This window comes from Adelges cooleyi, unplaced genomic scaffold (genome assembly GCF_023614345.1).
Source record: "Adelges cooleyi isolate 19-005CV unplaced genomic scaffold, UGA_ACOO_1.1 ACOO_flye_CR_arks_rails_tigmint_CR_PRNA_651, whole genome shotgun sequence".
Lineage (NCBI taxonomy): Eukaryota > Metazoa > Arthropoda > Insecta > Hemiptera > Adelgidae > Adelges > Adelges cooleyi.
The window spans coordinates 10,381,261-10,400,303 of NW_026096352.1; the positions used below are offsets into that span (position 1 = coordinate 10,381,261).

At 28.6% G+C, this 19,043-nt stretch overlaps 1 protein-coding gene across 2 annotated transcripts; it reads left to right on the forward strand.

Annotated features, from left to right (window-relative positions):
• The first annotated feature begins 1,893 nt into the window (after nucleotides 1-1,893).
• On the forward strand, nucleotides 1,894-18,653 carry LOC126844355 (plexin-B). Of its 2 annotated transcripts, XM_050582497.1 has the most exons (26): nucleotides 1,894-2,094; nucleotides 2,162-2,375; nucleotides 5,216-5,330; nucleotides 6,117-6,255; nucleotides 6,415-7,604; nucleotides 7,726-7,902; nucleotides 7,991-8,119; nucleotides 9,393-9,493; nucleotides 9,615-9,747; nucleotides 9,973-10,338; nucleotides 10,427-10,660; nucleotides 10,735-10,992; nucleotides 11,060-11,308; nucleotides 11,373-11,789; nucleotides 11,856-12,149; nucleotides 12,343-12,519; nucleotides 12,614-12,857; nucleotides 12,944-13,086; nucleotides 13,157-13,290; nucleotides 13,368-13,716; nucleotides 13,932-14,085; nucleotides 14,149-14,334; nucleotides 14,410-14,767; nucleotides 15,249-15,461; nucleotides 16,427-16,577; nucleotides 16,661-18,653. In XM_050582497.1, exons 4-26 carry the CDS (start codon nucleotides 6,231-6,233, stop codon nucleotides 16,766-16,768), a joined length of 5,790 nt encoding a protein of 1,929 aa, XP_050438454.1. In that variant the 5' UTR covers nucleotides 1,894-2,094; nucleotides 2,162-2,375; nucleotides 5,216-5,330; nucleotides 6,117-6,230; the 3' UTR covers nucleotides 16,769-18,653. The 2 variants fall into 2 exon arrangements, with proteins under 2 accessions (XP_050438454.1, XP_050438453.1); XM_050582496.1 differs by having other exon boundaries at nucleotides 1,894-2,379.
• The last annotated feature ends 390 nt before the right edge of the window (nucleotides 18,654-19,043 follow it).

Below are 19,043 nucleotides of genomic sequence, written 5' to 3' on the forward strand. Positions count from 1 at the left end.
TTTAGTCAGTTGGTTACATACAGTACCTCATTAAACTATAATCTATATAGCCACTCCTGATCAAAAGGAATTTGCCGCCCTTAAAAATGTTTTTTTAAAAAATTTAGACATGATTATAAATGCATTATTTTTTCAACAATGAACTCCAAGAAATATGTTTATGTAGGGTGTAATTATATAGCATTCAAATTTAAAGTAAACATTATTTATTATGCTTCATTAATAAAAAGTAGTTACCATGGTTAGTTATGGTTGTTACAACTCTTAGTACTTACCAGTTTAGAAGTCCCAAAATAATTTTGGTTAAGCAAAGTTTTTGGGATAAATATATATTTATCGGCTCAATTCATAAATTGAGTTATGAGTACACACGTATGAGTTTATTAATTGCTATTATAAATAGCAATAGATTATCAAGATACATAAATCTATATAATAACACAGCTAGTAATAATATAATAAAATGTGAAAAATATGGTGTAATAAATCAATATTCTAAATGCTCTTTTTTCCATGGTTTTATAATGGCAAATTTTTAATTATATCTGACCAATTAATGGATTTAAGTGTTACGGCTCCATTATTTGAAATTGATAGATATGTCAGTTTTTTGTTAGCTAAAGATGATTTTAACTAATTTTTCTAGTTCATCTACACTTTTGGACTATTATCCTTTGATCCGTATCCATGTATAATTTATGTAATTTAAATTATTATTTAATATTAATAGCACATATTTACATGGGTTAATGTTTGAAATATAAATTGCTATAATAAATTCACTCACATTCCCACAATTTGTAACACTAAAAAATTATTAATTAATTTTTTTAAATACTTTTATATACTTTATTTTTTTTTTTGCTCCTATTTTAGTTCCCAAAAAGTAGCCGCCTTCCCCCCAGCACCATAAAATGTACAAATTACCCTGCGTTAAACGAGACACTGTCTACATATTAAAATAATGAATTAATACACTTTTCTTTAATGAATTACATTTTTTTGGAAACAATATATAAAAAGCAAAGTGAAGGCAAAAAAGTGTTTAACCCTCCAGTGCCCATTGTAGCAGAAATGCAACATGTTTATTATATAATTTAATTTAATTTTATCATTGTATTTTAATATTAACATACATACCAAATATTTAGTACCAAGTAATCTGTCACAATGGAAATCTACAATTGGGGACCATTTTTATACATACAGACCCATGTCAGGCAGAGAAAGGCATGGTATGCTATATCGTTTTAGGGCAATCATTTTGTTTAGCTTACCTGCATGTACGAAAAACATGAAAATGTTTATTATTATTCATATTTTTAACCCAAGACACAATGAATTTCTTTAAAAATGATAGCAATTTAGGGTCATTTTTTCGTTTTCAATAGTACTCTGTAATTTATTGAAACACAACATGAGAACGATGTCTACCCAGAAAAAAAAACTCATTTCATAAAATATGAACAACAGCTATGCTGTGGTATTCAGTGGACGTTTGAATGTTTACAGTTTATTAAAAACATATTTTATAATGTAGTATTATACTATTATAGTTATATTAGATTTTTAACATCTATAAATTTTATTATGACACCTTAATAAATAATAAATGTAAACTGTGTTAAATCAGAAATGTGAAAACTGAATAGGGATAGCCGATACGCGATTACATGAAGTATGTTCAGTGTACACTAACACACTCACACAGCACACCGTCACCATAATGTATACTGTATTGTAAATATTATGCGGGTTATACAATATTCAGTGTGTACACACACACACAAAACAACACAGTACACACACACACAAACGCACTTTTTTCCATTTTTATACAGTTTGTGCGTGCCTCCGCCGCGGTTACGGCACTGTTAACCGGCCGTGCAGGTGCCGACTGTTCCAAGATGGAAGCCGTAAACTTTACCTCCATGGCTAACAAAATCGAATTTTTGTGTTCGATGATAATACTCATAAATTCTTAACAATAATTATTACACACGACAGTCTACAGTCTACACCGTACAGTGGCACGCACAATGGAACATAGGGCCGCGTCGTGATTATTGTACAATCGTCGTCCGCATTTTAACGGTATTGCGCGCTGCATTAATAATACCGTACGCCTGTTATTAACATTATTATTATTGTTTACATTAAGTATCGACCGTTCGCGTTCACTGATAACCGTCTGTCATTCGGTCAACTCCCATGATCCGCCGGTGACGACGGGGACGTATCTTCTGGCGGCGCCAAAGGAATTCGACCACCTCAATCCGGTGCTCGATGAGAAAAGGGCACTTCGCACTGGCCGGCTGATTGTTTATATCCTATTTCCATTCTGGCCATTACGGATTTACTACATTACTACTGCAGTAGGTACTTGCTGTCTATTCGACAACGTTCATATTTCGAATGTGTATACAATACATATTCTGCCTTTCCAAGCAGTGGCGTGAATATCAAAAATCGGCCCCGATGCGAAAAACCAAAAAGCCCCTTTTCCTATTCAGTTTAAATGTAGAAGAATAAAATTGGGTACACGCCTAATAGTGTATTTTCAATTGTTTTTTTATTGTATTGAATTATATATATATATATATATTTATATATTATGGAATATTATGATATTACATACAACTATAACAATACCATAATATAATAAATATCATTAATCGTATATAAAACAGTTAAAGTTTAAAAGACCTGGACATTAGGGCCCCAATGCAGCCGAATTGCCTGCATTCTTGTATTTACGCCACTGCTCCCAAGCAATAGTGCCATAACTAAAAAAAACAAATTTTTAAAAACCTAATTAAACCAAGTAAAATAGTTTTTTACTTAGTTTAAACTTTGGTTTTTTACAATTTTTTTTTAGTTACGGCACTTGCTTAACAGGGTAGTATTACGACTATATTATGAAACTTCTAAAATTGTAGCCCATCATAGTTATTACCAAACGTAACGCCGTTAAAATGTTGTGACAGCCTTTAAAGTGTCAACATGTAAAATACCGAAAAAAGTGATGACTAACTTGTAGACATTCATTGACTTGGCATCTTACGTAAAATCAATGATTCGTTACAACTCGACTTCATTGAGATTAATTGATATTACAAAGATTAAATTTAGTGCTTAGAATTAGAATTTGTTTTTTTTAAATTTCAGTATATACATTTTAACAGTTTGTAGAACCAAGTGTTACTAGGTGGATTTTTTAGTTAGGTATTTTTCTTTAAGAATGTTCATTTAAGTTATGAGTTCTGATAGCATTACTATTTTCAACTTGTTAAGCTTTGGTTTTGGCTGAGCTCTAATTTATAAATGTTCAATCATTTTTAATAAATTCTAGTTTTGTATTATATCTAAATGTTAAAATTATTCTAACACGTTAACCGCTGGCGGCCTAACAAATATATTTTTTTTTCACTGGATTTTAGGCCGCGGGTTGCTGCAACACATTTTTTTAGGAGGCTGTTACAGCCGCTGGCAGTCGTATATCCCTTTTTATTGTAATCTGAAATAATTTTGATGATGCTCTTGTAATGTTTTGTACAGTTAAACTATGGTGTAGCTGAAAAAATAACAGTTTAAACTGTGTATTATTAACTTTAATATGAAAATGTAAAATTTTGATTTTGACTATTTAAATTTGAGTAGGTATAGGTTTTTTTTTAAAAAAACTGAAGTAAAGTAATTTTTTTTTATCATACATTTACTAATATAATACAATATCTTTCTAAAAAATTCTTTAATTATATAAAATTAACATTTTTGTTAAAACAATATTGATACTTTTTGATAATATTAACAATACATTAAAATACTTTTATAAAAAAGTACTCAATTATAATACTTGAAATTTATATTATTTTTATTCAAAATTCAACAAAAAAATCCTTATAAAATCCAAATCTAAATTTTTAAAAAGATAAAATATAATTCATGTCGTATACCACTTTCATCAGTAGTTTGTAATTTTTTCGGGAAATGAATTATTTTTACAAAAAAAATGTCAACTGAACTATAGTTAACACGTCTGAGGCTGTATGGCTAGGTATGATGACTCAATGATACTGATGCCGCAAGGTTGCTAGCAGCCGCATAATTACTATTTCATGTTATTAATGTCATGACAATTACAAGTATTTGGGTTTTGGAACATTGTTTTTAGACTTATTTGTTCTGAAGATAAAACTGGGTAAGTTTCGAGATGGTCAAGTATATTTTATCGTTAACAGTGCAGCAATAGACAACTATGCGGCCGCTGACAGCTGTACGGGGGTTAACGTGTTAAAGCAAAGTTTAATAAATATTTATTAGCCTAGCATTAATAGTCAATCAGTTGAAAAATATAGTGAGTAAAATACATAAATACACAATAATAATATATTTATCGATGTTAAAATTTATATACGCTTAAGGCGTAAAATAGTCGTTAACTAATGTATAAATGGCCTATATTTATTTATTTATGCGGAAAAATTCTAAATCAATTTGTATACGCTCTCGTGTAACCTAGATGACAATTAACTTGAATATGTGCGCTTTTTTTTATTCTTAGCAGAAATATCAGAATTCTTTCAAAGCTAGATTAATTATATTTAATGGTTTTGCCTACTCTGTTTGAAAACTCTTTATTATTCTTAGATTTTTTAATTTTATGTTTTTGTTTTAATAAAGCTAATAAATAACCAATCAAATTAATTCAATTTTTGAATTTAATTTATCTATTAAAGTGTAGTTGTTCAGAACATAACATATTTACAGGATCAATGAGGTGTTTACTCTTTATAAACAATACGAATAAAATTATAGATGTTTTATTGTTTTTTTTAAAAATTGCATATTAACATATTTGCTGCGCCTATTGGCTATAGCAAAAATCAATTCTTGACGACTAAATGTATCAACGACAAATTTGTATTCAAGTATGCTTTTCTGTTGACATTTTTTGTTACTTAAGTAAAATTGTTTATAAACATTTATCTACATTTGTTAGGTTTTTCTTTCTTTTTAATTAAACAATCTAAAAAGGGAGTATCGCTATTTGCTTATGCTCCTTAATTATATGACATGTCAAATGTGATATCATACATTTTTTGCCGCAGAAAATGTGTTAAGAATTTCTTTCATAAAGACTTATATACTTTTTAAAAATGATTATATTATATTCTAGTCTTACTTGCTAATAAAAGATATTTATGTTTTACAGAACATATACTTATGATAAACAAGGGAAATTAGCCATTATGGGTTTGCTTAGTTTTTATCAAACATGACCTATTCTTCATATGAATGGTATACTTTTTTCAAGTATAAATAAATAAGTAAGTACAAAATAATACAGTAGTTTTAGTGCTTTGAGAATTAAAATAATCATTTAGTCTTTATGAATAATTTAGAAAATATCTTAAATTATCGCTCCTTATTCTATTTTTTAACCAAGAAAATTTTGATTTTCCTTTTCAGTATAATGTTTTTAATAATGTTGTTTTGCAGTTATGTATTAAATATTTATTTTAACAGTTCAATTAAAACTTTATTGATAGTCTTTTAGGCATAACTAAGTATTTTCTATTAAATATTTGTGAATAGAAATAAAATAATTTGATTTGATGTTTTAATAGATAACCCTTTTTTTATAAAAGTACTGTATAGGTAATTTTTTGCAAAATATGCATTTTAGGCTTAAAGTATTATGTATATTTATATACCTAACAGTAGTACCTTGGGCAAACAATTTTTTTAGTAAATTGGACATATTTAAAAAAAGAAAATATCATTGGTCTTTAAAATATTGATTCTTTTAATTATAATTGTATTTGCTTTAAAACCATTATGTTTCGAGTATAACTTTTTTACATTGTTAGGTTTTTAGCCAAGGAAATTAAAATTATAGCGTCCTCTTAAAACTTTTAGTTTACTATTTATTTTGTTATTAAACAAATTTTTTATTTGGATAAGGATTACATAGGTAATAAGTGATTGCAATATTTTTTGTAGAATAATAATAGAGGGTACTATTTTTCTAATAGTAATTCTGCTTATAGTTAACCTACTACTTACTTTTAAAAAACTTACTAATTAGACTAATGCAAATTGTATTTTTTTAGATGCCATTAATATGATATTTAGTTTACTGCCTATAAAAGAATGTGTTTAAAGAACAATGTATCTAAGCATAAATTTAACTATGTTGATTTGCTGAAGATGCCAATATCATTTAAATGGATTGGAAATTTACTACTGTTGGTACGTACTACATTGAGGAGTTTGATTAATTGAAATTATATTTTACACTATACATTTTAATTTTATTTGAACTTTTTTTTTTTAAGATTAATTTTAATAAATTGTGTTGTTATAAAATTAATTAGCAAATTTGTTAAATTTTATATTTATTATTTGTAGGAAATTTGGTGATGCAGAGTTCTAAACTATGTTTTGTGTTACTACTATTGCTAATAACAGCTTCACTAAAATGCAGTTTAGCTATGTCAGTTATAGCAAAGTACCCTCAAAACGTGCTAACCGAATGTTTTTCGGACCATCTTCTCCATATGGCTATAGACAAAAGTCCTGGAGGTCGTGTATACATTGGAGCCAAAAACAAATTAATCCAATTAGAAGGCTCCAACTTAACTGCAGAGTCGTGTACTGACACAGGACCACTAGCAGATAGTCCACTATGTCCTGCTAGTGGTTGTCCAACTTCTCCTCCTGTAGAAACATCACTCTCAGACAATTATAATAAAATTTTAATTATCGACTCAGAATCTCGAACACTTATTGCATGTGGTTCTTTATTTCAAGGAGCATGCAATAAGTATAAAATGTCAAATGTGTCATTACCAGCACAATACATTCCTATGAGTATCGCAGCCAATAATGAACAAGCATCCACTTACGCATTTATTGGACCTGAACATTATAATCATTGGGGAAGATCAAACGTGTTGTATGTCGGAACAACTTTTACCAACAATGGAGAATATCGACACGCAGTTCCAGCTATATCAAGTCGCAGCCTGTATAATTTGGATTTAGCTGAATATTCATTTTCAAAACAATCTTCACTCAATATTAACGTCAACTACCGTGATCATTTTCTTGTAAAATATATATATGGTTTTAATTCTAGTGATTATGCATACTTTGTAATTGTTCAGAAACGGTCACACTTGCCTGGGCTTGAAGAACAGGGTTATGTGACAAGATTGGCCCGTGTTTGTATAGATGATGCTAATTATGATAGTTATACAGAAGTCACATTGCAATGTATGGTTAAGGAATCAACAAGTAGTGATGATTTAGTGAATTACAATTTGGCACAAGATTTGAAACTCAGTAACGCTGGAGAAGATTTGGCGACAAGTCTAGGTATCGATACAGAAGACCACGTTTTGGTCGGATCTTTTTCACCCAGCCTAGGGATTACAAATGAACCAATGGCACAATCTGCAATATGTGCATTCAGTATGCAGTATATAGAATCAAAATTTAATGAAAATATACATATGTGTTTTAATGGCAGTCTCAAGTACCGTAATATGCCCTATGTATCTGGTATCATATTACAAGGAAACTGTCCGTCAGCTGGGGTGAGTAAAATATTTAAAATAAATAGATTAAAAAAAAAAAATATATATATATATATATATATATATATATATATATATATATATATATATTATGTATAAATAATTATTTGTTGTTGTGCAGTCTACTGGGAACATATTAAACTTTTGTGAAGTTGGTTTGAAAATATCTGGAACAGAACCAATTAGCACACAAGCTGCTATAAATTTCCCTAATCACCTTATCACATCTATTACATTGGCAACAACAGAAAGAAATACAATTGTATTTTTAGGATCATCAAATGGTATCTTAAAAAAGGTAAGGTCAAATTAAAATGTTTTTTAAAGAATCTTTTATTATATTTGTATGGTTTTAAAATAATTAATTAATTGATATTTGTGTATAGGTTCTATTATCATCAGCCACAAGTGCACTGAAGTATGAAGAGATGGTTTTGGACAATGGAAATGCTATATTACCTGATACATCCCTTACTACAAATGGGGAACATTTATATGTCATAACAAAATCAAGTGTATGTATAAATTTATGTTTTATATTAATAAGGAACAAAAAGCATTTTAAACTCAATTTATTCTTATAACTTTGCATCAAATCTTAACACTCCATCAATTGCTTTTTAGTTCTTTAAACATAATACAAAAAACAATAAAAGCGCACCATAAAATAAATTATCATTTACTGAAATCAATATTATTATTAAAACTTGATAAATACAGGGTTATTCATTAAGGATGAGGCACTCAATTTCTCTTAGTATAGTAAGTTAGACAGTATAAAATTTTGTAGTTTTTCTTTTTGGAGATACTCTAGTTTACATTCTTTTACAGTATTACACATTATTAGTATTTTTATTTTTTTTCCATAGCTCTATCAACTTTTTAAACTTAAATAGTAACGCATATATTTCATTAACTTATTAAACTAAGAATTATTTTCTGAAAATGTTGACTGGTCGATAACCAGTTTTGGATAATTACTTTTAAAGTTATAAGGGTTTTTAGTTTAGGATGGGAGCCGAGAGGAAGGGTAGAGTGAAGTATTATTTTTTATCTATGTGCATTAGTCAACCGCTCTCTCCCTCCCATCCTAAATTTTAAACTCTAATAACTTAAAAAGTAAACAATTATTAAAACTTGAATGGGGTATTATACTTACTGGTTCGCGAATCAGTCAAGATATCCAAATGGGAGTAACCGCAAGTTGTGTAAATAGTGTAAGAAACTTAAAAAGTAGTTATCAAAAATTAGTTATTGTCCAGTTAATATTTTCAGAAAATTTGTTTAATTAAAAAATATAGTTTAGTATATAAGTTACCATTTAAGTTTCAGAAGTTGATAGTGCCCTTAAAAATAATAAAAAAGGTAAATATTTAGTAATTTATAATATTGTAAAATAAAATAAACAAAAATGTTTAAAAAAAAACTAAAAAATCTCAATTATTTTAAGAAAAAATTAGTGTCTTTTTTTTAATGAATCACCCTGAATATAGGAATATAATAAATATGACGTAAGTTTTACATCTAATAATAGTACGATATAACTAGTTTAATATCAATGATAAGAGGTAGTTATTTGACAAAATTTTTTCAACAACTAACTTGAGGTTATTTATTAAGAATATCACTCTGAACATTGGATTATAAGATCATTTAAACATAATGATAAATTAGTATTATCACTTAAATAAAAATAACAATATAGAAATATTATTTTAATTTTTCAACAAATGTATTCAATATGTAATTTATAATGATATAAATATTTATATACATTCTCTTATTTAGGTATTGAAGGTGAGAGTTGAGCATTGTAATAGTTTCACCAACTGTTCTACTTGTTTAGAGGCAAATGATCCATACTGTGGTTGGTGTTCCCTCGAAAGAAGGTAAGACTAATAATATACTACATTTTATTTTATGCAAAATAATTTGACTAAATGTAAATTGTTCAAATAATTATTAAATGATTATTTGTAAAAGTATTTAATAATTTAAATCATTTTTAAGATGTACCGTAAGAAGTACTTGCCAAAAAGCGAGTCAAAGTTCACCAAGATGGTTGTCACTTGGAACCGGACAGCAATGTATAGATTTCGAACAAGTTAATCCAGACCGTATTCCAATCTATCAAATGTCAAAAGTACTTATTCATATTCAATAGTTAAAATTATATTTTATAGAAATTTACAAGAGAATTAACTCATGTTGAAAATATTTTTTCAATGGAATTTCTCTGTTGTTGCTTATGTTAAAGCAAACTTATTAACTCTTAAATATTCTCACACTTGTGTTACTTAAATAAAAAGAAATGTTTTTCTGGGTATTTGATGTTTTTGTATGCTGAACAGTTTTATATTATACTTAGGTACAACTTGTCATACGAACATTACCAGAGCTTCCAACAGGTGCTAAGTATCGATGTGTTTTTGGAAAGACTGAACCTTTAGATGCAGTGGTTACACCATCTGGTTTACAGTGTTCTACACCATCCACTCAATCGCGACCAAAAATTACAAAAGGTCAGGACCATGTGTATGTGTCCTTGTCTGTAAGGTCTTCAGAAACAAACAAAGATTTTGTCAGTCGAAATTTTGCATTCTACGACTGTGCCGCACACACTCGATGTATGGAATGTGTGAAATCTCAGTGGGCATGTAATTGGTGTGTTTATGAAAATAAATGCTCAAACAATGTTTCATCATGTCAACGTGTTATCATAAGTGGGGAAAACGTAAGTTGAAATCTAGTAGTATAATCCTAGCATTTATTATTGTTTGATGTGAACCTTTTTTTAATATAAATTATTAAATTTGTTCTAGAATCCTAATCGCTTGAAGACTCATGGTGCAATGTTTTGTCCACGGTTCGTTCAACCAGTTCAAAAAATCTTGCTGCCCAATGGGGTTCCTAAAGAAATAATTCTTCAAGTTGAAAACTTACCAAACCCTCAAGTCGGTCATACGGGTTTCCAGTGTATAATAAATATCGAAGGGGCAAAACTTATGGTTCCTGCTAGAGTGGAGGAAAAATATATTGTCTGTGATAAAACTACCGTAAGTAATTTTGAATACTAATTATTCATAAATATGTATAATCAAATGTTTAAAATTTTAATTGTATTTTTCAGTATTCTTACGAAGCCAACTCTGGAGAATATGATGCTATGGTCAGTATGGTGTGGAACAGAAATCATCACGTTGACACCATTAATGTTACATTATACAAATGTGACATACTCGGATCTCACAGAGAGCACCCAGACTGTTCGCTATGTGTTACTCGCAATCGTAAATACCATTGTACTTGGTGTTCAAGTACTTGTGTGTATGAGGAAACCTGTTTAGAGTCTGCAAGCAATGAGTGTCCTAAACCTAGAATTGACATGGTAAACTAAATTTTTGTACTTTTAATTAAAAGTAATCTATTTATTTAATTGTTATTTCTATTTTTAGATTAAACCGCTCAGTGGGCCAGTCGAAGGAGGCACATTAGTTACAATTGAAGGCAGTAATTTGGGTTTGAACAGAGAAGATGTATGGGGTAAAATTCATATTGGTGGCATAGCATGTCATCTAGTAGACTACGAAGTATCTGTTAAGATAGTTTGTAAAACTGGACCTTCAAATATGGAAAAAGTTGCTTCCATAGTCGTTGGGAATAATGCTGGTGCGACAGTATCATCCGTGCACTATAGTTATAAGGTACGACTATTAATTAATTACACTATCTTAACTGTCAAATTTTAATTATATTTTCATTAAACAGAGTGTGAAGCTCGAGAAAGTTGCTCCTGTCGTAGGACCTCAGAGTGGAGGTACTGTTTTAGCAATCAGAGGTCATAATTTGAATATTGGTAGCTCCATAACTGCTTACTTGGATAATTTCCCTTGTCTGGTGAATAGCACTCACGCTTCAAGTACGAGGCTCACTTGTGTGACTTCGTCAGCTGACCGGCCTAAAACCATAACGACAATGCACTTGATTATTGATGGGTCCAACAGAACATTAGCAAAACCTTTTACTTATCGAAGTGATCCAACTGTAGCAGAAATAAAACCATTAATTAGTTTTTTGTCTGGTGGAAGAATGATAACTGTCCATGGAACAAACTTTGACATTATTCAAAAACCAGAAATGGTTATTTACATGGATTCTGAATTCATTCATCCAGTGAATAAAACAGTATGTATTTATTACAGTGTGTAAATTGTTATTCTGAGAGATTTTATTAAAATATTTTAACTATAGGAATGTGTCGTGTTAAATTCTGTACAAATGGAATGCCCTTCACCATCGGCTAATGGGCAATTTCTAAAAAGTTTGACGAGTTCTAAAAAAAGGAGACACGCGACTAATGGAAAACATGTTGAATCATTTTTGACTTTGAAAATTGGTTTTATCATGGATAATGTTGCGGCTGTAAAAGATTTAGAAAAACATTTTAAAACTTTGCACTCTCAAATAGTGTATGTACAAGATCCAAAATTTTTAGAGTTTCCAAATACAATTAAATTGTATAAAGGAGATACTTTAGTTATTGAAGTAAGTAACAACATTGTTAACAATTACCCATTGCTGTTATAATAGAAATATTTTCTTGGCCAAAAATTGAGCCCAGTTTTTTAAATTATCTTTTTGTTTTTCACATAAGATACAAATATATTAATCAACTTATAAAAATAAAATTTGTTTCAATAATATGAGAGCTTAACAAAGAAATTTGTTTTTTTTAAAGGGGGAAAATTTAAATTTGGCTTGTGACGAATCTGATGTGAATGTAACTATTGGAGTAGAAGTGTGCAATGTTACTTCTTTAGCCAACACACAACTGGTTTGCATTCCACCTCAATCTCAGCCACAGTCTACAGATGATTTTGGTTTACCAACAAAAACTGGATTACCTTTAGTAGTGGTGAGTTTATTAAATTGTATTTAAAAATATGTTTTTATTGTCATTTTATAAACTATTTTATTAATAAATATCTCATTTCATTTAATAATTTTAGGTCCGTGTTGGTAAAAAATTAAGATTCAATGTTGGATATCTTGAGTATGATGTGATGTCAGCCTACTCGTTTTCACCAGAGGCCATCGCTAGTGCTGTAACTGGTGCCTTGTGCATTATTATAATTTTTTTCATAATATTGTTTTTGTACCGAAGAAAATCTACTCAAGCTGAAAGAGAATACAAACGGATTCAAATACAAATGGATACATTAGAAAGCAACGTACGGTCAGAATGTAAACAAGGTATGTTCATACAGAAATGATTATTCTTAAAGTTATAAATAACATAGTACTTGTGGTTTTTTTAATAAAAATATTTTGTTTATTAGCTTTTGCTGAATTACAAACCGACATGACTGATCTGACAGCCGATTTAGAATCTTCAGGTATACCCACTTTAGATCATCATGAGTACATTTTGAAAGTATTTTTCCCAGGGGTTCGAGATCATCCCATTCTTAATGATTCAAAGGTAAGATAATTCATTATTAAAATATTTCATTAAACCATTCACACTAAATGTATCCTGTAATTATTCTTAGGTTGTTATTGCTGGTTCGACAACCAACTATGATGCAGCCATGATGCAATTTGAACAACTTATTATTAATAAGCAATTTGTATTATCATTTATCGATACTCTCGAATCACAAAAGACTTTTAGCATCCGTGATAAGTAAGTTTTTTTAAAAATAAATATTGTTAGTGTAGAAACTAAATTATTTTTTAACCTTTTTTATTTTTCGTTTGCAGAGTTAATGTAGCATCTCTCTTGATGGTTGTACTAATGAATAAAATGGAATATGCCACCGATGTTTTACGGTGTTTGCTACTTCGATTGATAGACAAGTCTGTTATGTCAAAACATCCCCATTTAATGCTCAGGAGGACGGAGTCGGTTGTGGAGAAAATGTTAACCAATTGGATGGCTCTTAATATGTACAAATACCTAAAAGAATATGCTGGTTCTTCTCTTTTTTTACTCTATAAAGCTATTAAACACCAAGTAGAGAAAGGACCGGTTGATGCAATAACATATGATGCCAGATATAGTCTTTCAGAAGAGCGATTACTTAGAGAACAAATAGATCATCGAGTAGTTGTGAGTATCGTATAAAGCTAAAAATCTTAAATTACAACTAATTTTATTTTTTATCGTTTTTTAATTTTTTTTAAATAAAATATCTTCATGTTATTTATTTTTTATGAATACACTGTTTAATACTCCCACATACATATGTTTATTTTAACTTTAAATGCGTCTACAATTAAGCTTTCTTTATGCTATAATTTTATTATAATTTTTTAATTTTTTAGAATTTATATGTAATGCAAGATGAAGTAGATGATAAAGTGCAATGTAAAGTTTTGGACTGTGATAGTATTAGTCAAGTTAAATCAAAAATTCTAGATGCAGCTTATAAGAACACTGCATTCTCTCTAAGGCCGTCTGTATACGATGTAGATCTTGGTAAGCATATGAAGTTTTTAACAATTTGAGCCAACATTTTCTAAATATCTTATGTGTCTTTAGAATGGCGTCATGGACGAGGGGGTCATCTTACTCTTCAAGATTATGATGTTACAACTAAAACTGTATGTGGCTGGAAAAAATTAAATACACTTGCACATTATGGTGTAAAAGAGACAGCCGTGATGTCTCTAATTCCTCGTCAACATGACACATACAATAAGACTTGCCTACAGCCGTGCCACAGTTGTAATTATTATTAATCTGTTACTATTTGTTTGTTTCAATTTAAATAGTATGTTCAAATATTTTATTTTTATTTAGGTACATCAGCATATTATTCTGGTGCCATTATATCAACAAGCAATGGGGGAATTGATTCGGGCGCTAGTTCTAATGGCACTATATACCATTTGGTCAGACCAACAGATGGCCAGCAGCATTACCATACAAATAAAATGCTTGAAAGAACTCATAAAGCAATTCCAGAAATTTATTTGACCCGACTGTTATCAACAAAAGGAATTATTCAGAAATTTGTTGATGACTTTTTTGCTACAATTTTGGCAGCTGATGAAACATTGCCGCCGGCCGTCAAATGGTTGTTTGATTTGTTTGATGAGGCAGCGAAAAAATATAACATTTCTGACCCAGAAGTTGTACATTCCTGGAAGTCCAATAGGTTAGTGTTATCCATAGAAATTATTCATAAATATTATCAATAAAATGTAAAATTTTTATGTTCAATATATTTGATTTGATTTCATGATAGTTGATTACCATTTTACCTTACTATAATTTGTATTCTTATAAATACAACACTATCAATAACTAATGTCTATTATAATAAATATCTCAATATTATTGTTTTAAAGAATGTGTCATTCATTAACCATATAAAACAATTTTTTCTGGAGTTACTTTTAAGATGGGTCTCTTCGATATTAAAAAAATGGCAGTTTTTAAAATTTATTTATAAAATAAATCATGTTAAATAGATAATGGAGCGAAAATATAATTTTTTAGTTCAAATTATGTTAAGTTAAATTGCCTGAGTTATTTTAGTCTCTATCAATCTAAGGCTCTAGAAAGTCGGCTTAAAACTAAATTATACATTTTTTAATTATATATTATTTTATACTTAATGATAATTTTGTTTACAGTCTTCCATTAAGATTTTGGGTGAACTTTATCAAAAACCCGGACTTCATTTTTGATATTGATAAAACTCCAACAGTAGATTCATGTTTGTCAGTCATTGCTCAAACATTTATGGATTCATGTTCTACCTCCGACCATAGACTAGGTAAAGATTCACCATCGAACAAATTGCTCTTCGCCAAAGACATACCTCAATATAGAGAGACTGTTTTAAAGTAAGTTAATTTTTAGTATATATTTTTTTTGTGCAACTAAATATTGTGGTTGAATATTTTTTGATATCTATATTAATGCAGGGTTCTGTCAACCATTAATATTGTGTTACATTCATGAACTTATTTACTAACATTAAAAGTTTTGAGTAATATAAAATGATTCAGACATTTAAGTCTTACACTTGTAGCATTATATATTTAAACATTTCACCTAATTAATTCTTTTAATCATTTGTGACCCGGTTGGTGTGTTTTTGGATTCGGCTACGACATTTTTAGCGTCAGTTTAGGGTTCTACTAGATATCATTCTAATAAAATGTTGTATAAAGATTTATTCTATAACTTCACTTTAGGGTAATGTTATTTTAATGAATTATTATAATATAATAATAATTATTATATAATGCTCAAACGAACTCATGCCTATTGAACAATTTTATATTTTTTAGTAGGTTGCATTCTGTTCATCATTACTTAGTGAGCTGAAAGTTTTTATTTAATCTGTTCATGTTCATTATGTTACACAACCCTGATAATATGATATTAAAAATATTTTAACTGACTGGGGTCGTCTAACTTAAGTAGTACTCATAAGATAACATTTTTTTCATAAAACAAATTTCGTACAATTGAAATACCTTGAACTGTTAACTTCATACTGGTGACGTAAATTTAAATTCTTTATGTGGTGACCGAAAATAAACTGTTTTGATAAATTAAAAAAAGCGATAGTCAATATTTTCACTTGGAAGTGTTTTGTCACTAATAAAACAGAATTTTTTAAACTACTTATCTTTGAATGTGTCTTGTTCAGTTATAACGTGTTTTATAGTAACACATTAATTAAAACGAAAACATAATGAAGTTTCATAGAATAATTGTTTACTTTATTGTCATGTATACATGTTTCTTAAGTATTTGTGGGAAAATTAAATAGTTTATAACACATTGTTTAAATGTTTAGGTTCTATAATGATATTCAGAAACTACCTCAAATAACTGACCAAGAGCTGAGCACGACTATGCAACAATTGTCAGTTACTCACTTTGGACAGTTCCATATTGTATCGGCTTTGAAAGAATTGTATATTTATGCTTCAAAGTATCATGATGCTGTAAGTTATTACCATTATTTTGTTAATATAATATATTACATTACTAATTGTGTGTATGTGTTTTTTGTTACGTCAACATTTAGATACTAGATTCACTAGACTTAGATCCATATTGTAAGAAATTGAATCTTAGTCACAAATTTAATAATGTGTCCGTTACACTTGAAGGCGAAGAAGCAACTATATGCTGACAGTAGACTGATCATTTTACTTACGATTCTATCCTGTGATAAAGATGTTTTGAAATGTACATTTTAGTATAGTAATTATTATTAAAGTTAAACCTTATAAATATAAGCCAAAAAAAAAAACAACAAAATTATAGCCATAATAGATATTTTATGCCATTTAATAGACAATGGCGAACCAATGTTGATCGGTTCTTCTGAGAACTATACGGCTTAATATAAGATAGTTTTATTAATATTTGTAGCTATTAGTAGAGTAATTATTATTATTGTTGTTGGTCTGATTAAAAACGATTTCAATTTGCTGTAACCATAAGATTGTCACATGATAAACTATTGTACGTTATATATAATTCAGGGAAACTTAATTATTTTACTTTCCAGTATTTTAATTCTCTCTTAGACTTTTTGTAATTTTAAGTAAGTTATACCATTAATTTTAATTGAGGCCATTTTTAGACTGCTTATTTATCTAAAGTAATACAAAAAGAAAAAAAAACTATTAATTTTATTTGCAGATTTTTCAGCATCATTATTATTATTTTTTGTTATTTATTTCTGTGTAATTATTATCGTTTGACGAATTTTTTTTAAAATTTAATTTGACTGTATAGATTATAAAAATTTCTTTCCAACTAAATCTGAAATTTAAACTGTAATGACTATCTTGGAATTCAACGGTTTCATTAAAATTTTAAGTGCTGTCTATCTTTGCTCTCCTAGATTTTGAAAATCGATATAGAATAAAAAAAGGACAAATGTATACTGTGTTCTTCAGATTTTCTTTCTATTATAGTAATTTTGTTATCACAATGTCGAAATAATTTTTCGGCCGTTATGCTAAAATTATATTCAATAGTATAAGATAAACAAATAAGTTTCCATATTATGTATGCATATTTATAAGATATTTATATTTATATAATATTAATGTTCCGATTCCGTCCTGTGAATAACGTGCTTGTGGGAACATAGTGCAAAACTGTAGTGATTAAATTTAAAATTAAATGTAACAATAATATACTGTTGATTTCATCACAACGGTGGTTTCCTCTTAATTTTCTCTGTTTTGAGTCATGCAATAAGATCAAAATTCGTTTTTAGCTACTGCTAACACGCATTGCGTGTAATTTGTTTTGTATAACGTGCTCTGTTTTTGTATTTTAGTCTGCATAACTTGCTTTGCATAATCATTGGAAAATAAACTTTGTTACTATCTGAATATTCTCGCCTTTGTGTGAATAACATGCCTCGTGATTAACAACCCATTTTTAATTGTAATATAGTCGTATGTAGTATATATAAGTAAAATCACTGTATTTTATTCTTAAGCTCTCTCTCTCTCATAATATTATAATCTGTCTTGTAATACTTACACACACTGTTGACAATGTATTTATAATTTTCTACACAGTTTTGTCAGTTGACTGAAAATTGATAGCAGTCACACCAAATTTGTACAGCGTACAAATAAAAGTTTCAAACATCAAATCTAAACCAAAAATTAAATTAACATTTTTTTTTTTTTTACAGAATTTGTTTAATCTTGATATTTTTTTAAAAATGTAATCGAATGAATAACTTTTTGACGCTGTGTACAACACACTCATCAACTTTGATTTCAGTTGTATACATACATTTTAGATCTCACTAACTCTATAATAGCTGTTCAACAGTACTACGTATTTGTCTACAGTAACTGTATTGTATAATTTAGGGCATGTGCTCGTTAAATTATAATATCGCAGGCATTTTAAATCAAAACGATCTACTCGTTCATTAGTGTAAAGTGTATAATTTCTATTTTGTAAGGTTTTTAATTATTGTAAATGTTGAATTAACATTTGGAGAACTTTTTATATAAAATATATTATATATAAATTTAAAAATGCAGAAATTATTATATATTATACAACTAAACTATTGTATTGTGTTCAAATAAAAAACAATTTTTTTTAGAAGTTTTATTATTGTGCATAAAAAAAAAAAAATTAAATAAAGACTCCAAGTTGACATACTTTTGTTTATTATTTTTTTTCTTATAAAATGTTATAGCAGAATATTTAACAAATAACTCATTCATAGCTTTGTATTGAATCCAAAAAAGTTACATTGGGCTTTTGTAGACTTTAGTTAAGGTCCTTCTACATCTGCGGTTTTTTTTGGTAGTATAAAACGTATTGTAAATTTAATTGTGCTCAGAAACACTTAATGCGGCAATAACTTTGAAAACGTATACATTTAATACATACAGATTTGTAAATATTTGCTTGATTAA

Bases quoted from the DNA above. Each gene is read 5' to 3' on its own strand.
- LOC126844355 (XM_050582496.1), top strand. From the start codon at position 6,231: ATGGATTGGAAATTTACTACTGTTG. The intron at 14,335-14,409 runs GTAATTATTATT...ATTTTTATTTAG, and splicing joins CCTACAGCCGTGCCACAGTT to GTACATCAGCATATTATTCT. The intron at 15,462-16,426 runs GTAAGTTAATTT...TTAAATGTTTAG, and splicing joins TATAGAGAGACTGTTTTAAA to GTTCTATAATGATATTCAGA.